At 42.9% G+C, this 20,602-nt stretch overlaps 1 protein-coding gene across 3 annotated transcripts in view; it reads left to right on the forward strand.

The window, feature by feature from the left end:
* wdr36 (WD repeat domain 36) overlaps positions 1-20,602 on the forward strand; it is a 77,796-nt gene that overhangs the window by 29,484 nt on the left and 27,710 nt on the right. For 2 of the 3 annotated variants that reach the window (XR_008811095.1, XM_056290647.1), the window contains 4 exons: positions 8,778-8,953; positions 13,390-13,510; positions 15,626-15,691; positions 15,793-15,876. Coding sequence is in view for 2 of the 3 variants with exons in the window: in XM_056290647.1 (XP_056146622.1) it covers positions 8,778-8,953; positions 13,390-13,510; positions 15,626-15,691; positions 15,793-15,876 (447 nt within the window). In the remaining variant the exon portion in view is untranslated. The remainder of the gene's footprint in view (positions 1-8,777; positions 8,954-13,389; positions 13,511-15,625; positions 15,692-15,792; positions 15,877-20,602) is intronic. The other variant, XM_056290648.1, reaches the window with a different exon arrangement.

The following is a 20,602-nucleotide window of genomic DNA, read 5'->3' on the forward strand; positions in this document are numbered from 1 at the left end:
TCTTGTTTTACTCTCGCATGTCTTGTTTTAATCTCACATGTCTTGTTTTAATCTCACATGTCTTTTTTTAATCTCACGTTTTGTTTTAAAGTCACGTCTCATTTTAATCTCACATGTCTTGTTTTAATCTCACGTTTTTTTAATCTCACATGTCCTGTTTAATCTCACATGTCCTGTTTTAATCTCACATGTCTTGTTTTACTCTCGCATGTATTGTTTTAATCTCACATGTCTTGTTTTAATCTCACATGTCTTTTTTTAATCTCACGTTTTGTTTTAAAGTCACGTCTCATTTTAATCTCACATGTCTTGTTTTAATCTCACGTTTTTTTAATCTCACATTTCTTGTTATAATCTCACATGTCTTGTTTTAATCTCACGTTTTGTTTTAATATCATGCCTTGTTTTAATCTCACATGTCTTGTTTTAATCTCACATCTTGTTTTAATCTCACATGTTTTAATCCCACGTTTTTTTTTAATCTCACGTTTTGTTTTAATCTCACATCCTGTTTTAATCTCACATGTCTTGTTTTAATCTCACGTCTTGTTTTAATCTCACATGTTTGTATTTAGCAACTGGAACTGCCCTTGAGCAGGACATGTGCAACACACATACATTTGTCTGGCCTCACCCAATACTAAAGAGTCTGTAGCAGCGGTGTCGTGGTATTTTAGGATTGGTAGACCTTCGTAGTGTTCGAATCCCGTGTTACCTCCGGCTTGGTCGGGCATCCCTGCAGACACAATTGGCTGTGTCTGCGGGTGAGAAGCTGTGGGTATGTGTCCTGGGTGCTGCACTTGCACCTCCTCTGGTCGGTCGGGGCACTGATTCGAGGGGGGAGGGGGAGGTGGGGGGAATAATGTGGTCCTCCCACGTGCTACATCCCCCTGGTGAAACTCATCACTGTCAGGTGAAAAGAAGCAGCTGGTGACTCCATATGTATGGGAGGAGACATGTGGTGGTCTGCAGCCTTGCCCGGATCAGCAGAGGGGGTTGAGCAGCAACCAGGACAGCTTGGATTGAAGTAATACAACTGAGGAGAAAGGGGGGGGGGATCCCCAAAAAAGAAAAAAATAATTGGTAGACCTTAAAATGTATATATAGTATACACGAGGTAATACTGATGTGATGATAACATAATCCTACAGAGCCGCAAATATAACACGGGTTATGTGGCATGTAGATACATGTATATGTGACATATAGGGGAGCTAACATCAGCAGAAGTGACTCATGAATAAGACTGAAACACACTGAGTTTCAGCAAGTCCCTCATATGCTCGCAGGAGGAGTTTCAAACCGTGGACTTTCAGGACAGCTATTCATGGTAGACCACCTGCAACAGCAACCTACACATCTTTGATGTATATAACAGCAACCTACACGTTTGATGTCGTATATAGCAACAACCTACACATCTTTGATGTATATAACAGCAACCTAAACATGTTTGATGTATATAACAGCAGCATACACATCTTTGATGTATATAACAGCAACCTACACATCTTTGATATGTATAACAGTAACCTACACATGTGATGTAGTATATAGCAACAACATACACGTTTGATGTATATAACGGCAACCTACATGTTTGATGTATATAACGTCAACCTACACGTTTGATGTGTATAACAGCAACCTACACATTTGATGTATATGATAGCAACCTACACGTTTGATGTATATAAAGGCAACCTACACGTTTGATGTATATAACGGCAACCTACACATGTTTGATGTATATAATGGTAACCTACATGTTTGATGTATATAACAGCAACCTACACACAGTTGATGTATATGACAGCAACCTACACGTTTGATGTCTATAACGGCAACCTACACACGTTTGATGTATATAACGGCAACCTACACATGTTTGATGTATATAACGGCAACCTACACATGTTTGATGTATATAACGGTAACCTACATGTTTGATGTATATAATGGTAACCTACATGTTTGATGTATATAACAGCAACCTACACACAGTTGATGTATATGACAGCAACCTACACGTTTGATGTCTATAACGGCAACCTACACACGTTTGATGTATATAACGGCAACCTACACACGTTTGATGTATATAACGGCAACCTACGCATGTTTGATGTCTATAACGGCAACCTACACACGTTTGATGTATATAACGGCAACCTACACATGTTTGATGTATATAACAGCAACCTACACATGTTTGATGTATATAACGGTAACCTGCACGTTTGATGTATATAACGGCAACCTACACGTTTGATGTGTATACCGGCAACCTACACATGTTTGATGTGTATAACGGCAACCTACACATGTTTGATGTGTATAACGGCAACCTAGACGTTTGATGTGTATAACAGAAGCCTACACAAGGTTGATGTATATAACGGCAACCTACACATATTTGATGTGTAGGTAGTCACCACGTGTGTGTGTGTGTCTTTATAGTCCAGTCACCACGTGTGTGTGTGTGTCTTTATAGTCCAGAAACCACGTGTGTGTGTGTCTTTATAGTCCAGTCACCACGTGTGTGTGTGTGTGTCTTTATAGTCCAGTCACCGTGTGTGTGTGTGTCTTTATAGTCCAGACACCACGTGTGTGTGTGTGTGTGTGTGTCTTTATAGTCCAGTCACCACGTGTGTGTGTGTGTGTGTGTGTCTTTATAGTCCAGACACCACGTGTGTGTGTGTGTGTGTGTGTGTGTGTGTGTGTGTGTGTGTGTGTGTGTCTTTATAGTCCAGACATTACTGACGACTGTCAGGGGGTCGAATACCTTGCAAGGCACTGTATCTAAAGTAAAACCTCTCTCTCCCTTTCTCTGTGTCTCTCTCTCTCTCTCTCTGTGTCTCCCTCTCTCTCTCCGTCTCTCTCTCTCGGAGTGGAAGTGTGAGTGAGTGCGCGTCTCGGCGTTTTCTATCTTTACTTACTTTTCGTTGTTTGGTGTTTTTTGGGGGTTTGTATTTTGACAGATTTGTTGTCGTAGTGGTGTATTTTGATAGTGGAGCGGGTTCGGCCGGCCCGGCTGTGAGTCCTGCAGACTCGCGGAGTCGGAGGCGTGGGGCTGGAGGAGCTCACACACCAACATGGAGTTAAACTTTGTCCAAACTTCAAGTGCTTGGTAAAAGATTGCGGTTTAGCAATCGGAAAAATCGTTGGTTATGACGGTGTAAAGTCCGCGTCGAGAATGAATAGTAGAGTCGTTGTGTTTCTCGACAGTATTGACAAGGTCAACATAGTTGTGGAGCAAGGCGTGGTGATCCAGGACACCTTTGTTCAGACGGTGCCGCTGGTCAATTCGGCCAAAAAGGTCATTTTGTCCAAAGTCCCTCCGTTGATTAGCAACGATATGCTGCGGAGAGAACTGGCGAGACACAGAAAATTAATGTCACCTATAAAACTGGTCAATCTGAGCTGCGAATCTCCACTTTTAAAACATGTTGTTACCTTCAGAAGGCAGCAGGTCTTTATGGTTCTGAGGAACAAAGGGGAGTTAAATCTGATTTTGAAGTTCAGAGTTGATGGTTTTGACTACGATGTCTGTGTATGTTCTCATTCATCCAGGTCATGGTTATCCAAAGGAGTTGAATCAAGTGCAACTTGCAAGTCCAGTTGCACTTGATTCAACTCCTTTGGATATTTTGACTACGATGTGTATGTATCATGAGAGACAATGAAATGTTTTGGCTGCGGAGCAGCACACGGCCCTGAGCAAACTGGGACTGCGGCGCCGAGCTCAAAGCAGGGAAAAACGCAGCAGAGAGAAAACCAGAGTGAAGCTGAGTTTCTGGCTGCCGGTTCAGGTGCTGCTGTTCCTGGTTCGGCTAACCCAGAGACTGCTGGTTTGGGTGTTGCTGATCCGGGTTCTGCTAAAGCAGGGGCTGCTGGCTCAGTTGCTGACAATGCGGGTTCGGCGAGTTCAGGGGCTGTGGGTTCAGGTGCTGCTGATCCGGGCCCTACACAGGACAATACTGTTGTAGAGGTTGTTGAAAAGTGTCCCACAGATACTACTACCTGTCATGTAATGGACACACAGACTGAAACTAATGTAGCAGAATGTTCTCTGGAGGAGGAATGTGTGATGTTGGTAAAGGAATGCCCTTCTAAGGTCAAGGATAAAAAGAGGAAACCTGATGAGGTGTCTCCGCATTCTAGTATAGCGACAAAGGTTTCTCGTTAGAGTAGGTGTGTGCAGTCGGATGAGAGTGAAGGTGATGAAGGCAGTGATGAGGAGTCTCTGGCTGTCTCGCAGACAGGGACTCAGAAACAGACTGGAGACTCTCTAGTGAGTATTAAGAAGTTCTTGCAGGACACTAAGGGGGCCAGAAATGTAAAAGTTGACAAAGTGTTTCCTGATTTGCAACTCTTCCTTGATTCAGTGAAGATTTTTCTGAGAAGTCCTGGTGGTCTGGGGGAGAAAGCTTTCACTGAACAGGAAACTTTTCATTTGAAAAAAATAGTTCAAAAGGACAGAAAGCAGTTAGGGAATGGTGAATAAGTTTTTCAATTTACTCTTTCTCTGTCCACTTATATCTGTTTTGCAACTTCTTTTCTGTATTATGGAGAACATAAGAATAGGGAGCTTAAACTTAAATGGGGCAGTGAATGGTGGGTAAAGGGCCTCTCTTTCCAAGCTGTGTGCTCTTAAAAAGGTAGATGTGCTTTTTGTACAAGAGAGACACAGTACCACTGATAATGAGGCTGACTGGCGGAGAGAATGGACTGGTGAGACCTTTTTAAGTCACAAAACCAGTAACAGTGATGGAGTTTGTATTATTTTCTCCAAGAATTTTATTCCTCAGTCTGTCAAATCTGAGGAAGTTATTAAAGGCCGCCTGTTAAAATTAACAGCAGTGTATGAACAGGTAAAATTGTGTTTATTAATGTTTATGCTCCAGTTGTGGGAGTGGAGAGGTTAGTCTTCCTGGATGTTTTAGATGAGGTTATTGAGAATTGTACCAGTGAGGACTATTTGTTCATTGGTGGAGATTTCAACTGTACTGAGGACAGCAGGTTGGACAGGAACCATGCAGAGCCCCATGCTGCCTCTCGCAGTCATCTGGTTCGTCTTATTGAGGCTCATGAACTGTGTGATGTGTGGAGAGGGTTTCATGACAAACAGAGACAATACACCTGGACACATGTTAAGGACAACTTGATGTCTATGGCCAGGCTTGATCGTTTCTATTGCTTGAAACATCAGTTTAATGTGTTCAAAAGTTGTATCATCAGCCCTGTTGGTTTTTCTGACCACTCACTAGTAATGGTTTCTGTCTTTATAAAATGTGTGAAATCCAATAGTGCCTATTGGCATTTTAACACAGCCTTACTAGAGGATAGAAACTTCAAGGACACTTTTGTCTGTTTTTGGAGAAACCACCGAAGTACAATATCAGATTTTGTGTCTGTACAACAGTGGTGGGATATTGGAAAAGTCCAAATAAGACAACTATGTCAACAGTACACTCAGAATGTCACACGAACCTTAATGACTTCAGTTAAAGCTCTGGAGTCTGAAGTAGAGGAACTCCAGGGCTTGGCTGAGGCCACAGGGGACCAACACCATACTGCGGCACTCGCAGCGAAAAAGTCTTGTTTGACCAACCTGCTGGGTGTTTCAGCTCAGGGCGCTTTGGTCAGGTCCCGCTTTCAACATGTAGCCCAGATGGATGTCCCATCACACTTTGTCTTTGGCCTGGAGCGTAAGAATGGGCAGAAGCGGTTCATTCACAACTTAAGATCTGACACTGGCCAGGTCCTGACTGACCATACTGCGATTCGCAAGTGTGCTGTCAGCTACTACAGTAACCTGTTTAGCTGTGAGCATAGAGAGGAGCAGGCAGTGGCTCAGAGTTTTTATACAGCTCTCCCTCAGGTGGACTGGCAGAGCAGTGGAGTTGGAAGCAGCTCTTTCCTCTGGTGAGCTCTATGCTGCTCTGCAGAGTATGCAGAGTGGGAAAGCTCCTGTTATTGATGGTCTACCTGTTGAATTTTACAAATCTTTCTGGTCAGTGATCGGGGGGATCTGCTGGCGGTGCTAAATGACAGTCTCGCCAGAGGGCATCTGCCATTGAGCTGCAGGCGGGCGGTTCTCACCTTGCTGCCCAAGAAAGGTGACCCATAGTCCATTGCAAACTGGAGGCCTGTGTCACTGCTTTGCACTGATTATAAGCTCCTCTCAAAGGTGTTGGCAATCAGACTGAGTAAAGTGATGGGACAGGTGATTCATTGTGACCAGACCTAGGCAGATAACATCATTCTGATTTGAGACTTTAGAGATCTGTAAGCTGTTTGGCCTCAACGCTGGCATCATATCCATTGATCAAGAAAAAGCCTTTGATCGTGTTGTACATGAATATCTGTGGCTCACATTGAGGGCCTTTGGTTTTGGTCCTGGCTTTATTAGCAAACTTAAGGTTCTGTATTGTGACATTCAGAGTGTGCTGAAAATTAATGGTGGTTTGAGTGCTCCTTTTCAAATGCAAAGGGGAATTAGACAAGGCTGTGCCCTCTCGGGCATGTTATACTCCCTAGCATTTGAGCCATTGTTACACAAACTCAGATCTGACCTTCGGGGTATAACTATCTCAGGTTGCAGTGCACCCTTAAAACTGTCAGCCTATGTGGATGATCTAGTAATTCTGGTGAACAGTCAGCAGGATATTGACCTGTTGGAGAGGGACATTGTCCAGTTTGGCTTGATATCTTCGGCCAAGGTTAACTGGATCAAAAGCGAGGCTGTCAGTGTTGGGGGTGTACTGGAGAAAAAGCTCCATTTGCCTAGCAGGGGGTTGAATTGGAAGGTGGGGGGCTGAAATATCTAGGGGTGTTTCTGGGTGATCAGTCCGTTGTTCTTAAAAACTGGGAAAATGTTCTTGAAAAGGTCAAAGGTCGGTTGGCAAAGTGGAAGTGGATCATAACCGAGATGTCCTACAGAGGTCGAGTCCTGATCGTCAACAACCTGATATTATCAATGTTATGGCATCGCCTGTCAGTTGTTGACCCCCCACCAGGCCTTCTGTCCAAGATCCAGGCTCTTCTTGTCGACTTCTTCTGGGACAAACTGCACTGGGTGCCTCAGTGTATGTTGTACCTGCTGAGGGCTGAAGGAGGGCAGGGCCTGATCCACCTGAGCAGCAGGGGGGCTACCTTCAATTTCCAGTTCCTGCAAAGGTTTCTGTACGGTCCTGTTGAGTTAGTGTGGAGGTCGCTGGCTTGCACCATTCTGAGCCAGCTAGGTGATCTTTGGTTTTGATGGACTTGAAACAGCTTAACATCAAGGACCTACCTGACTTCTACTGTGGGCTGTTCAAGGTGTGGAAATTGTTAAGTAAAGAGAGACAAGACAACACAGCTCTTTGTTTTGGCTGCTCCAGGAACCAATCATACATGGCTTCCGTTTCAGTGCAGTCTGTCAAGTGGGGCCAACTCTGCTGAGGCGGTTCTGTGTGTCGAACATGGTGACTCTAGGACATGTGGTTCAGCTTGCAGGCCCAGATTTGGAGAATCCAGATCCTCTTGCCTCCCGCTTAGAGCTGAGATCAACTCGCGTCATCACTCTGCTGCTTACCAAATGGAGAGAAGCTCTCACAAGTGGTGAGCGGACGCTGTTGGTCCAGCATTATGTTAGACCTGATGAGAAGGATGTTTTCCCTTCAGTGAACATTTCCCCAGATTTTAAGGACTGTACAGGACCTCTTTTAAAAAGTGAGAATCCCTCTGTGTTTTCTTTTCGAGGTCCAAATGGAAGGTCAGTGTACAAAATGTATGTTAAAGTTCTGTGGAGGGACAAATTGAATGGTAAACCTGACACCCCATGGACGGCTCACCTAGGTCTGAGGGACAGTGTTGGTCCTGAGTGGAGAGCGCTGTACAAACCACCATTGGTCAAAAGAGCTGCAGACCTGCAGTGGAAGGTCTTACATGGTATCGTGGCAGTTAATGCTTTTGTCTCTGTTATTAACACTGATGTTAGCCATGAGTGTCCATTTTGCTCTTATCGTGAAACTGTCTTTCATTGCTTCATGGAATGTTGTCGACTGCTGCGACAGTTTACATTACTGGAAAATGTTTTTGGGTTGTTTGGGGAGGTCTTTTCCAAACCCATGTTCATTCTGGGCTACATGTACTCTCAGAAAAACAAGGCCAAATGCAGCTTCTTAATGTCGTTCTGGGGAGTGCAAAGATGGCCGTGTACCTGGGCAGAAGAAACAGAATGGAGGACGCTGGGGATGATGATGCTGTATTTATGTTCATAAAAATGTTAAGAGCTCGTTTGAAAGTAGATTTTTGCTACTTTAAATCAATGGATGATCTGGGAAGTTTTTGCAGTGTGTGGTGTTATAAAAATGTGCTTTGCTGTATTGTGGATGATGAGCTGATCTTGGGGAGTGTCCTGAGATGATTTAGATTCTATGAATCTGATGTTACTGACCATGTTGCTCTTTGTGTTGTCATTTTGTTGTCATTTTTATTAAAGTATTGTTGAAAGTCAAAAGTCTCTCTCTCTCTCGCTCCATCTCGCTCTGTCTCTCTGTCTCTCTCTCTGTCTCTCGCCATCTCTCTCTCTCCATCTCTCTCTCTCACTCCAACTCTGTCTCTCTCCATCTCTCTCTCACTCCATCGCTCTCTGTCTCTCCCTCTGTCTCTCCCTCTCTCTCTGATTGCTCTCTCTCCCCCTGTCTCCCTCTCTCTCTCTTTCTCTCCATCTACCTCTCCCCACTCTCTCTCTCTCTCCATCTCTCCCTCTCTCTCCCTCTCTCTCTCAGACGGTCCTCCCATCATGGCTGCCGGCAGCCCTCAGGGCCACATTGCATTCTGGGACCTGGAGCGTCAGCAGCTAGCCAGTCAGCAGCGCCATGCCCACAGTGGGGCTGTTGCGGCGGCGACTTTCCTCCACCAGCAGCCGCTGTTGATCACCAACGCTTCTGACAACTCCATCAAGGTCAGTCAAGCAGCACGTGCATCCTTTGGGTTTGAAATGATGGTGAATTAACAGGTACAGACAGTTTCCATACTGAAATTATTTCAACATTGTAACTTAAATGTAGAAAATGTGGATTTTCTGTCACTATGCATTTTTCAATTTTTTTTGAAAAATCAGCATCAAATTATTGTCAATATCTTGCAAATTGGAATAAGAAAATTAATACATTGATTTTCTAGGTATTTTGAATTATAAAGTATGGATGTATTTACATATTAAAATACTTTCAATATTGTAAAAATGTATTTGGAAAAAAGCTTTTGGCAGATTTTCTGTCAAAATACATTTTCTTAGAAAATTATTTTAAAATCACTATCACTTCATAGCTAATGTTTTGTTCATGAGGGTACCTAAGTCACTCTGTCCTCCAGCACACTCCTGACACACTCTTCCTTAAGAATTACCCCTACCCCATTTCCCCTCCCATCCCCACCCTGGTAGAAGAGTTTGAACCCACCTCCCATGCACCTGCCCTTACTCCCCTTCCACCTACTCTCTTTCACACACAGTATACCTTCCTTCCTTCTCTCATCATATCAGTATGCCTTCCTTCCTTCTCTCATCATATCAGTATACCTACCTTCCTTCTCTCATCATATCAGTATGCCTTCCTTCCTTCTCTCATCATATCAGTATACCTACCTTCCTTCTCTCATCATATCAGTATACCTACCTTCCTTCTCTAATCATATCAGTAAACCTTCCTTCCTTCTCTCATCATATCAGTATACCTACCTTCCTTCTCTCATCATATCAGTATACCTTCCTTCCTTCTCTCATCATATCAGTATACCTACCTTCCTTCTCTCATCATATCAGTATACCTACCTTCCTTCTCTCATCATATCAGTATACCTTCCTTCCTTCTCTCATCATATCAGTATACCTACCTTCCTTCTCTCATCATATCAGTATACCTACCTTCCTTCTCTAATCATATCAGTATACCTACCTTCCTTCTCTGATCATATCAGTATACCTACCTTCCTTCTCTAATCATATCAGTAAACCTTCCTTCCTTCTCTCATCATATCAGTATACCTACCTTCCTTCTCTCATCATATCAGTATGCCTACCTTCCTTCTCTCATCATATCAGTATACCTACCTTCCTTCTCTCATCATATCAGTATACCTACCTTCCTTCTCTCATCATATCAGTATGCCTACCTTCCTTCTCTCATCATATCAGTATACCTTCCTTCCTTCTCTCATCATATCAGTATACCTACCTTCCTTCTCTCATCATATCAGTATACCTACCTTCCTTCTCTCATCATATCAGTATGCCTACCTTCCTTCTCTCATCATATCAGTATACCTACCTTCCTTCTCTCATCATATCAGTATACCTACCTTCCTTCTCTCATCATATCAGTATACCTACCTTCCTTCTCTCGTCATATCAGTATACCTTCCTTCCTTCTCTCGTCATATCAGTATACCTTCCTTCCTTCTCTCATCATATCAGTATACCTACCTTCCTTCTCTAATCATATCAGTATACCTTCCTTCCTTCTCTCGTCATATCAGTATACCTTCCTTCCTTCTCTCGTCATATCAGTATGCCTTCCTTCCTTCTCTCATCATATCAGTATACCTACCTTCCTTCTCTCATCATATCAGTATACCTACCTTCCTTCTCTCATCATATCAGTATACCTTCCTTCCTTCTCTTATCATATCAGTATACCTTCCCTCCTTCTCTCATCATATCAGTATACCTTCCTTCCTTCTGTCATCAGTATACCTTCCTTCCTTCTCTCATCATATCAGTATACCTTCCTTCCTTCTCTCGTCATATCAGTATACCTTCCTTCCTTCTCTCATCATATCAGTATACCTTCCTTCCTTCTCTAATCATATCAGTATACCTTCCTTCCTTCTCTCATCATATCAGTATACCTTCCTTCTGTCATCATCTCAGTATACCTTCCTTCTCTCATCATATCAGTATACCTTCCTTCCTTCTCTCATCATATCAGTATACCTACCTTCCTTCTCTCGTCATATCAGTATACCTTCCTTCCTTCTCTCGTCATATCAGTATACCTTCCTTCCTTCTCTCATCATATCAGTATGCCTTCCTTCCTTCTCTCATCATATCAGTATACCTACCTTCCTTCTCTCATCATATCAGTATACCTACCTTCCTTCTCTCATCATATCAGTATACCTTCCTTCCTTCTCTCATCATATCAGTATACCTTCCTTCCTTCTCTAATCATATCAGTATACCTTCCTTCCTTCTCTCATCATATCAGTATACCTTCCTTCTGTCATCATCTCAGTATACCTTCCTTCCTTCTCTAATCTTATCTGTATACCTTCCTTCCTTCTGTCATCATATCAGTATACCTTCCTTCCTTCTCTCATCATATCAGTATACCTTCCTTCCTTCTCTAATCATATCAGTATACCTTCCTTCCTTCTCTCATCATATCAGCCAGCGTTCTCCCTTTACCACTCATGCTGCCCCCTCAGTGGCTGGGTCCATATTCATGTTATTATGGAAGAGAAGGACAGATGGGTTCAGACTGTCCAAAGTAACAGGGAGTGCAGAAGAGAGGTGAAGAAGAGAGTGCAGGCAGGGTGGAGTGGGTGGAGAAGCGTGTCAGGAGTGATTTGTGACAGAAGGGTACCAGCAAGAGTTAAAGGGAAGGTTTACAAGAGGGTAGTGAGACCAGCTGTGTTATTTCGTTTGGAGACAGTGACACTGACGAAAAGACAGAAAGTGGAGCTGGAGGTGGCAGAGTTGAAGATGCTAAGATTTTCATTGGGAGTGATGAAGAAGGACAGGATTAGGAACGAGTATATTAGAGGGACAGCTCAGGTTTGAGGGTTTGGAGACAAAGCAAGAGAGGCAAGCTTGAGATGGTTTAGACATGTGTGGAGGAGAGATGCTGGGTATATTGGGAGAAGTATGCTGAATATGGAGCTAAGATATATAGAGATAAAACTAACTGAATTGGGGGCCTATTAAGATGCAGAGTAAATGGGGGGGGGGCAGGGATTAAAAAACACAAAACCTCAAATGAAATAAAATTAACAGGATGGCACTTAAGACCTAACTTATAAAAACACAGCTAGGTCACCCCCTCTACCAGAAGGCCTGGGAATGTGAAAATATGCAAAATCAGGGGGGCTAGCCTCAATCAGGGGAACAGTGCCCCCTGGGGACAGCCATGTCTCAGTAATCATAAAAAAGTCCAGATTATTGGAAACAACAACATCATTAATGATAAAGGACTTATTACCCAGAGAGCTCACATTCAAGAGGCCAAAATTGTTTGGTGTCACAGCAGAATTAACACCAACAGGAGTACAACAAATAGGATGCAAATTGCAGATATTTGCTCCAGATATTTGGTTGTTGTTGTTTCTGCTATTAGATACAACGTGTGGATGAGAGGCATGGTGTCTGATAATAGTCTGTATTGGGGGGGGGGGGGATTCCCAGCAAGAGGGTTAAAGAGAGATGAGGCCAGCGGAGGGAGACAGTGGAGGGAAAAGTACCTTCGAGCGCCACTATAGGCGGAAGCGGAGGCTCCGTGAGGGAAGAGTGAGATGTGAATAGTCAGTCACATGGAGAGGACTGTATTGCGTGCTGCAAGTTGCCAGCAAGCATCCGGCTACCCAGACTGTTTGGGTGGACTCCGTCGGCTCTGAAGAAGGACAGACGATCCCAAAACAGATTAAAATGATCAATAAAGCCAATATTGTGAGCTCTGCAAGCAGAGGTGAGCCATGTGTGCAGGCTGAGGATTCTGCTGCAACGCCCCGCTCCACAGGCCAGTGTCGGAATACGGCCTGAGATCAAAACAGACTTTACACATGTACCTAAAAAGCTGAAAAGATCAATAAAACCTTTTTTGGTTAGTTCAGACTGCTGACGAGCTGCATCATAAGCCCCAACATGCACTATCACATGGTTGGTAGAACCTGGGAGGAGTAGTAGTAGTAGTAGTAGTAGTAGTAGTAGTAGTGTAATAAAATTAATATTGATTAATATTAATATTAATTTTTTAAGTACACTGAAGGCATATAGTTTCATAATGAAAATGTTTGTAATATTGTAAACTTCATGTAGAGAACAGCTTTGCTCAGTAAACATGTTTAAGAATGGTTTAGAAAATCAGTTCCCGTCAAACTGCAGTCAGTATTTGTGATAATAAGGACAGTAAGAGGGATATTTATTTATTCATTCATTCAAACTTTTTATCTGATTAAATTACTTTTATTATAGTCTATGGATTTTTTGCAATTTGAATGTTTCTAATATTTTAATCTCCGATAGAAAACAGCTTTTGGAATATATGGTATTAGAAAGCAGTTTTTTTTGTTTGTTTGTTTTTTGTCAAGTTTATTTTCAAGTGATGCCATTAAACTTTGTAGGTTTGGATATTTGACCAGTCTGGAGGTGAAGCCCGGCTGCTGCGTAGTCGCCAGGGCCACAGCGCCCCGCCCACCTACATCCGTCACCATGGCAACCATGGCCACGATATCCTGAGTGCTGGTAACGTGCGCACGCACACACACACACACACACACACACACAAACGCACACACAATTTAAACAAACTAGTGATGACTCATGGAGCAGTAGCACCACAGCTAGTACTACAGTGCACCAGAGAACAGCACTCTGATCCCAGTTGTACTTCAGTAGTGTCAAAAATGTTAAACCTGCTGTGGAAGTAATGGGGGTAGTGTCTTGATGCATGCTCAATAATCCAGGTGTAGTAATCCCAGAAAGTTGAATCAGTTCATCTGGACAAAAAATGGGTTCCGTTGTCTGCCAACACGGGGATCGCTGGTTCAAATACCTCAGGCATCCCTACAGACACAATTGGCCGTGTCTGCAGTGGGAAGCCGGATGTGGGTATGTGTCCTGGTCGCTGCACTAGCGCCTCCTCTGGTCAGTCGGGGTGCTTGTTCGGGGGTGAGGGGGAACTGGGGGGAATAGCGTGATCCTCCCATGTGCTATATCCCCCAGTGAAACTCCTCACTGTCAGGTGAAAAGAAGCGGCTGGTGACTCCACATGTATGGGAGGAGGTATGTGGTAGTCTGCAGCCGTCCCCGGATCAGGGGGTGGAGCAGCGACCGGGACGGCTCAGAAGAGTGGAGTAATTGATCAGGTACAATTGGGGAGAAAACGGGGGGGGGATCCCGAAAAAACAAAATTAATGGGAGAAACGCTTCATCACTCTAAGTGACTTGGTCCGTCTCATTTGACTGCAGGTACCCCCATCCTGTTAAACAGTACAGTTGCATGACGACCGAAACAGGCGGTCTAACACAGGTTTCATCGTTATTAGACCAGAGAGACTGTCATCAGAAATGTATGACCTTACTTAGCGACATAAATACTTGATAGCCCCTGAAGCAGGATCCAGGTAGTGGTTGAACAGGATCCAGGTAGTGGTTGAACAGGACCCGGGTAGTGGTTTAACAACACCCAGGTAGTGGTTGAACAGGATCCAGGTAGTGGTTGAACAGGACCCGGGTAGTGGTTGAACAGGATCCAGGTGGTGGTTGAAACAGAAAGATGATAGATTGTCTGGAGCTGTAGGAACAGGACAATGGTCATGACTAAATTTTGTACCATACATTATACACAGGGGATGCTACACCAGATTTGTGTGGTTCACCTAAGATATCTGAGCAGGATGTGCCATTACAGCCTATTGTTAGTATGATTAACTCAGTGACCTATAACCTCTCTAAGTTTCTGGCATCTGTTCTTAACCCGTTAGTAGGCAGTAGTGAAAATCACCTTCACAACGCTATGGATGTGTGGGTAAGGTGAAGGACGTCCTCATGGAGGGGATCAAACGATGGTCTCTTATGACGTTGCGTCGCTCTCCACATGCGTTCCTGCTGCTGAAGCGGTGTTGCAGTCAGTATGAAATTACACGATGACCCCACCCTTAGCAATAGGACCACCCTTAATACTGACCAAGTGTGTCTGCTGCTGAAACTGCATCTTCAGTCCACGTACTTCACATACAGGGGGCAGTACTGTAGGCAGAGGCATAGGGGCGCTATGGGTTTCCCAATCTCACCTGTAGTGGCCAACTTGTACACATTGTTAGCTTGTAGACCTGAAAACAGAACATTACAGTAATCACATCTGGATGAAACAAATACCAGACTCTGCATCAGCCACATGCAGGAAGACTGAACTCTAGCTGTGTTACCAAGTGAAAACTGTCTTGGGGATTTCTTAATGTGCTGATCAAAGGGAATAGGCACAGCCCCTTTGATAAAAACGAGGTCAGGCAGGAGTCTCCGTGGACTATGATGTTTGCGGATGACATTGTGATCTGTAGTGAGGAAGGCCAAAGAGGAGGTTTATGGATGTGGTGAGGGAGGACATGCAGGTGGCTGGTGTGACAGAGGAAGATGCAGAAGACAGGAAGAGATGGAAACGGATGATCCGCTGTGGCGACCCTTAACGGCAGCAGCCGAAAGTTGTAGTTTCTAAAAAAAGAACTAAATTCTCACTAGAAATATAATAAAAATCACGAACTTAAAAAAATATTTCCAAGCCAGGAAAAGTTGTCATACCATTTATTTTACAGAGAAGTTTTACAAAATTGTGGTCAATGTATGTATGTGTGTTGATAGGTCACGACGGGACGCTGCAATCATTCTCCTGCATCCACGAGCGCTTCAACAAGAACCTGGGAAGAGGTGAGCCTATCTATCCATCTGGATAACTACATATATGGATATACTATGTAGCAGTAGTAGTAGTTTAAATATTGTGTTATCTATATTTTGTTGTCCATCAGGTTCCATAAACAAGAAGTTAACCAAGAAAAAAGCTGTACGCTATGAGGAGCTCCACCTCCCCAACATCACTGCCTTTGCCACAGGTCTTAACCAATCGATTTTCACTATTTACCCCTCATTATTATTCTTTAATTTTCCATCTCTCATGAGCTTATATTTCAGATATTTCATTGGACATGGAATGTCATTATTTGGTTTAGCAGCAACATTAAAATTGTTATTTGCATCAGTTTTATTTTATTACTAGCATTGGCAGCAACAGCATTAGAAGTTGTATTAGTAGCGCTAGTATTACTTTTACTGTATTATTAGCGTTAGTAACACTAGTATTAGTTTTACTGTTAGCATTAGCAGCAGCATTAGAATTAGCATTATTAACCCTAGTATTAGTTTTATTGTTAGCATTAGCAGCAGCATTATAATTAGCAATATTAACACTAATGTTAGTTTTATTGTTAGTATTGGCGGCAGCAGCATTAGAATTAGCATTATTAACACTAATATTAGTTTTATTGTTAGCATTAGCAGCAGCAGCAGCGTTAGACTTAGCTTTATTAACACTAGTATTAGTTTTATTGTTAGCATTAACAGCAGCAGCATTAGAATTAGCATTATTAACACTAGTATTATTTTTATTGTTAGTATTCGCAGCAGCATTGGACTTAGCGTTATTACCACTAATATTAGTTTTATTGTTAGCATTAGCAGCAGCAGCATTAGAATTAGCAATATTAACAGTATTATTGGTTTTACTGTTAGCATTAGCAGCAGCAGCATTAGAATTAGCGTTATTACCACTAATATTAGTTTTATTGTTAGCATTAGCAGCAGCAGCAGCATTAGAATTAGCAATATTAACAGTATTATTGGTTTTACTGTTAGCATTAGCAGCAGCAGCATTAGAATTAGCGTTATTACCACCAATATTAGTTTTATTGTTAGCATTAGCGGCAGCAGCATTAGAATTAGCATTATTAACGCTAGTATTAGTTTTATTGTTAGCATTAGCAGCAGCAGCATTAGAATTAGCAATATTAACAGTATTATTGGTTTTACTGTTAGCATTAGCAGCAGCAGCATTAGACTTAGCGTTAATACCACTAATATTAGTTTTAGTGTTAGCAGCAGCAGAAGCATTAGAATTAGCTTTATTAACACTAGTATTCGTTTAATTGTTAATATTGTTGGCAGCAACATTAGAATTAGCATTATTAACACTAGTATTATTTTTGTTAGCATTAGCAGCATTATTAACACTAATATAAGTTTTATTGTTAGCATTAGCAGCAGCAGCATTAGACTTCGTGTTATTACCACTAATATTAGTTTTATTGTTAGCATTAGCGGCAGCAGCATTAGAATTAGCATTATTAACGCTAGTATTAGTTTTATTGTTAGCATTAGCAGCATTAGAATTAGCATTATTAACGCTAGTATTAGTTTTATTGTTAGCATTAGCAGCATTAGAATTAGCATTATTAACGCTAGTATTAATTTTATTGTTAGCATTAGCAGCAGCATTAGAATTAGCATTACTAACACTTGTATTAGTTTTATTGTAGTTACTATAGGCAGAAGATTGGGTGTGTTATGGGTTCCCCAGTTTAGATGAGATTATTTTATTAGCCACACGACCAAGGCTGGTAGAATTTGTTTTCAGTACACATTAAACTCTGCAGCACAATACATACATGGACAAAAACAGACACTCCACATATTATCACGAACAATACAGTCACACAATAGCAGAAACAAACATATCACGCATAACAATTAGGTGAATTATTTATGCCAGTGGTGTGTGAGGAGGGACTACAGGGAGGAATTCAGATTCCTGATGGCTAGGGGAAAAAAACTGTTTGTGAAGCGTTTAGTCTTAGTTGACAGTGACCTGTAGCGCCTCCCTGAGGGAAGGAGCTGGAAGAGGTGATGAGCGGGGTGTGAGGGGTCGGAGGTGAACTTCTTTGCTTGCTTTACAGTCCGGTTACTATGTAGAGATTCAACAGAGGGGAGTGGGTTGTGTATGATTTTGGATGCCTTGTTGACAATCCGCTGCAGTTTTTTCCATGTTTGACTGTCTGTGCCGCCGTACCATACTGTAATACTGTATTACTATAATGCTATAATACTTTAATACTGTATTACTATAATACTGTAATACTGCAATACTGTATTACTATAATATTGTATTATTATAATACTGTAATACTGTATTACTGTAATTCTATAATACTTTATTACTATAATACTGTAATACTGTAATAGAAGATGTGATGATGGACTGGATAATGGCTGAGTAAAACAGAACGAGCAGTTGATGTTTGATCCTGTATCTTTTAAGCTGCCTAAGAAAGTAAAGTCATTGTTGAGCTTTTGCAGTGATGTGTTCAGTGTTAATTTTCCACTTCAGGTTGTTGCTGATGTAAGTTCCAAGGAATTTAAAAGAGTCAGTGGTGGTGATGGGGTCTCCGTTCGTTTGTATGGGTGTTTTAGGATGCAGCATGCAGCAGTCAATAATGGACTGGACTTGGTATATATCCATGAAGACGTTTCGCCTCTCATCCAAGAGGCTTCATTAGTTCGTGCCTTTCTGACTAGACCAAGCTAGTCTGAATGGCTGCTGATGAAACTCAGATATTTATCCTCTTTGGAGTCGTTATCAGAGCTAACGATGTCCATGGCTCTTTGTGTTCCGATGTGTAGCAACGCCCGTCGTTATCAGAGGTATTAATATGCGTGGCTGTTTTGTGTTCCGATGTGTAGCAACGCCCGTCGTTATCAGAGGTATTAATATGCGTGGCTGTTTTGTGTTCCGATGTGTAGCAACGCCCGTCGTTATCAGAGGTATTAATATGCGTGGCTGTTTTGTGTTCCGATGTTTAGCAACGCCCGTCGTTATCAGAGCTATTGATATGCGTGGCTCTTTGTGATCCGATGTTTAGCAGCGACGGTGGTTGGGGGTGTTACTTTCGACTTCCTTGTTCAGTGGTCATGAGAGTGGTTGGAGCCGTTAGTGACCGACTGTTGTTCTTGGAGGCTAGTCTTCTTGAGTCTCCTGGGTAGAGATGAAAGGACGGCATTGTAAGTGGGAGATAGGTGGTGTAGCAGACCTCCTCCTCTGTTGAGGGATGGTTTTTCCAGTTTCACATAGATGGCTTCCTTCACCCCTCCTTCAAACCATCTATCTTCTCTGTCCAAAATGTGTACGTTGCTGTCCTGGAAGGAGTGTGTCTTCTCCTTTAGGTGTAGACAGACTGCTGAGTCTTGTCCTGAGGAGTTTGGCCTTCTGTTTTGGGCCATCCGTTTGTGTAGTGGTTGTTTGGTTTCTCCTATGTATAGGTCAGTGCAATCCTCATTGCATTGTACAGCATACACCAGACTGCTTTTCCGGGTGTGTGGTACACGGTCTTTGGGATGAACCAGTCTTTGTCGGAGTGTGTTGCTGGGTTTGAAGTATACTGGGATGCGGTGTTTGTTGGAAATTCTCCTGCGTTTCTCGGAGACCCCAGAAACATACGGGATTCTGCTTGTGACAGCTTGGTCTACTTCAGTGCGGCACTGGGTTTCATCATTGTTGGAGATGAGGTTGTGTCTTATGCGTATTTTATTATTTTCACCTTTAGTGACCAACTTTTAGATGGAGGAAAGGGAAGAGAGGGCTCTGATCCATCTATCCAGCGACACCACCTAGCTGTTGGTTCAGATTTGTGGATGACACCTGGGTTAAAATTAAATCTGAAAAGTATAATGAAACATGACAGGGTAGCCTGCTTAGACTGTGAAATTGCAGTTGGTGATGGGGGACATTTGATTGTTGATGTTTACCGTAAACCAACACATACTGATCAGTTCTTAAGGTTTGACTCTCATCATCCACTGGAGCACAAAGTAGGAGTCGTCAGGACGCTGGACCACTGAGCTGACAGCATCCCCACCAACACAGCAGCTGGGGAAAGAGGTGAAATCCCACATTAAACAGGCCCTGGTTAAGTGTGGTTATCCTAACTGGGCGTTTGTCAAAGCCAGGAAGACGCCCAAACAGTGCACCAGCTGATTGAAGAGAGGAGAAGGACAACAGCTGTCTAAGTGTAAACCAGTGGTGATTCTGTATCTGGCGGGAGTGTCAGAAAAGCTGAGACATTTCCAAACACTGCATCTCAATTGCTTTCAAACCCCAAAACACGTTGTACCAGAAGTTGGTCCACCCCAAGGATCGGGCCCCCGACACAAACCGAGCAATATAGTGGAGCTGTTAAGTGCCAGGAGGATTGCAGTGACTTGTACAATGGGGAAACTAAACAGACCCTGGCCAAGAGGATGACACAACACAGGAGAGCTAACACATCAGACCAGGACTCCACAGTCTACACCATCTACGGACCAGGACTCCACAGTCTACACCATCTACAGACCCGGACTTCACAGTCTACACCATCTACAGGCCAGGACTTCTCAGTCTACACCATCTACAGACCAGGACTCCACAGTCTACACCATCTACAAACCAGTACTCCACAGTCTACACCATCTACAGGCCAGTGGCCACTCTTTCAAGGATGAGGATGTGCAGAATCTTTGATAGGGAGGAACGTTGGTTTGAGCGGGGTTACAGGGAGTCAAAAGAGGCCATCTATGTGAAGAGGGAATGACCGTCCCTGAATCGAGGGGGGGGGGGGCAAGAGTACATCTGTCACCATCTTACAATGCTGTGGTTGCAACCATTCCCCAATCCTCTGTGAATAGTACACATGACCACTGTAACTCTATTAATGGTCACAGCAATTTGCATATGAAACCGATCGTTGTTTA

Source organism: Lampris incognitus, chromosome 12 (genome assembly GCF_029633865.1).
Source record: "Lampris incognitus isolate fLamInc1 chromosome 12, fLamInc1.hap2, whole genome shotgun sequence".
Classification (NCBI taxonomy): domain Eukaryota; kingdom Metazoa; phylum Chordata; class Actinopteri; order Lampriformes; family Lampridae; genus Lampris; species Lampris incognitus.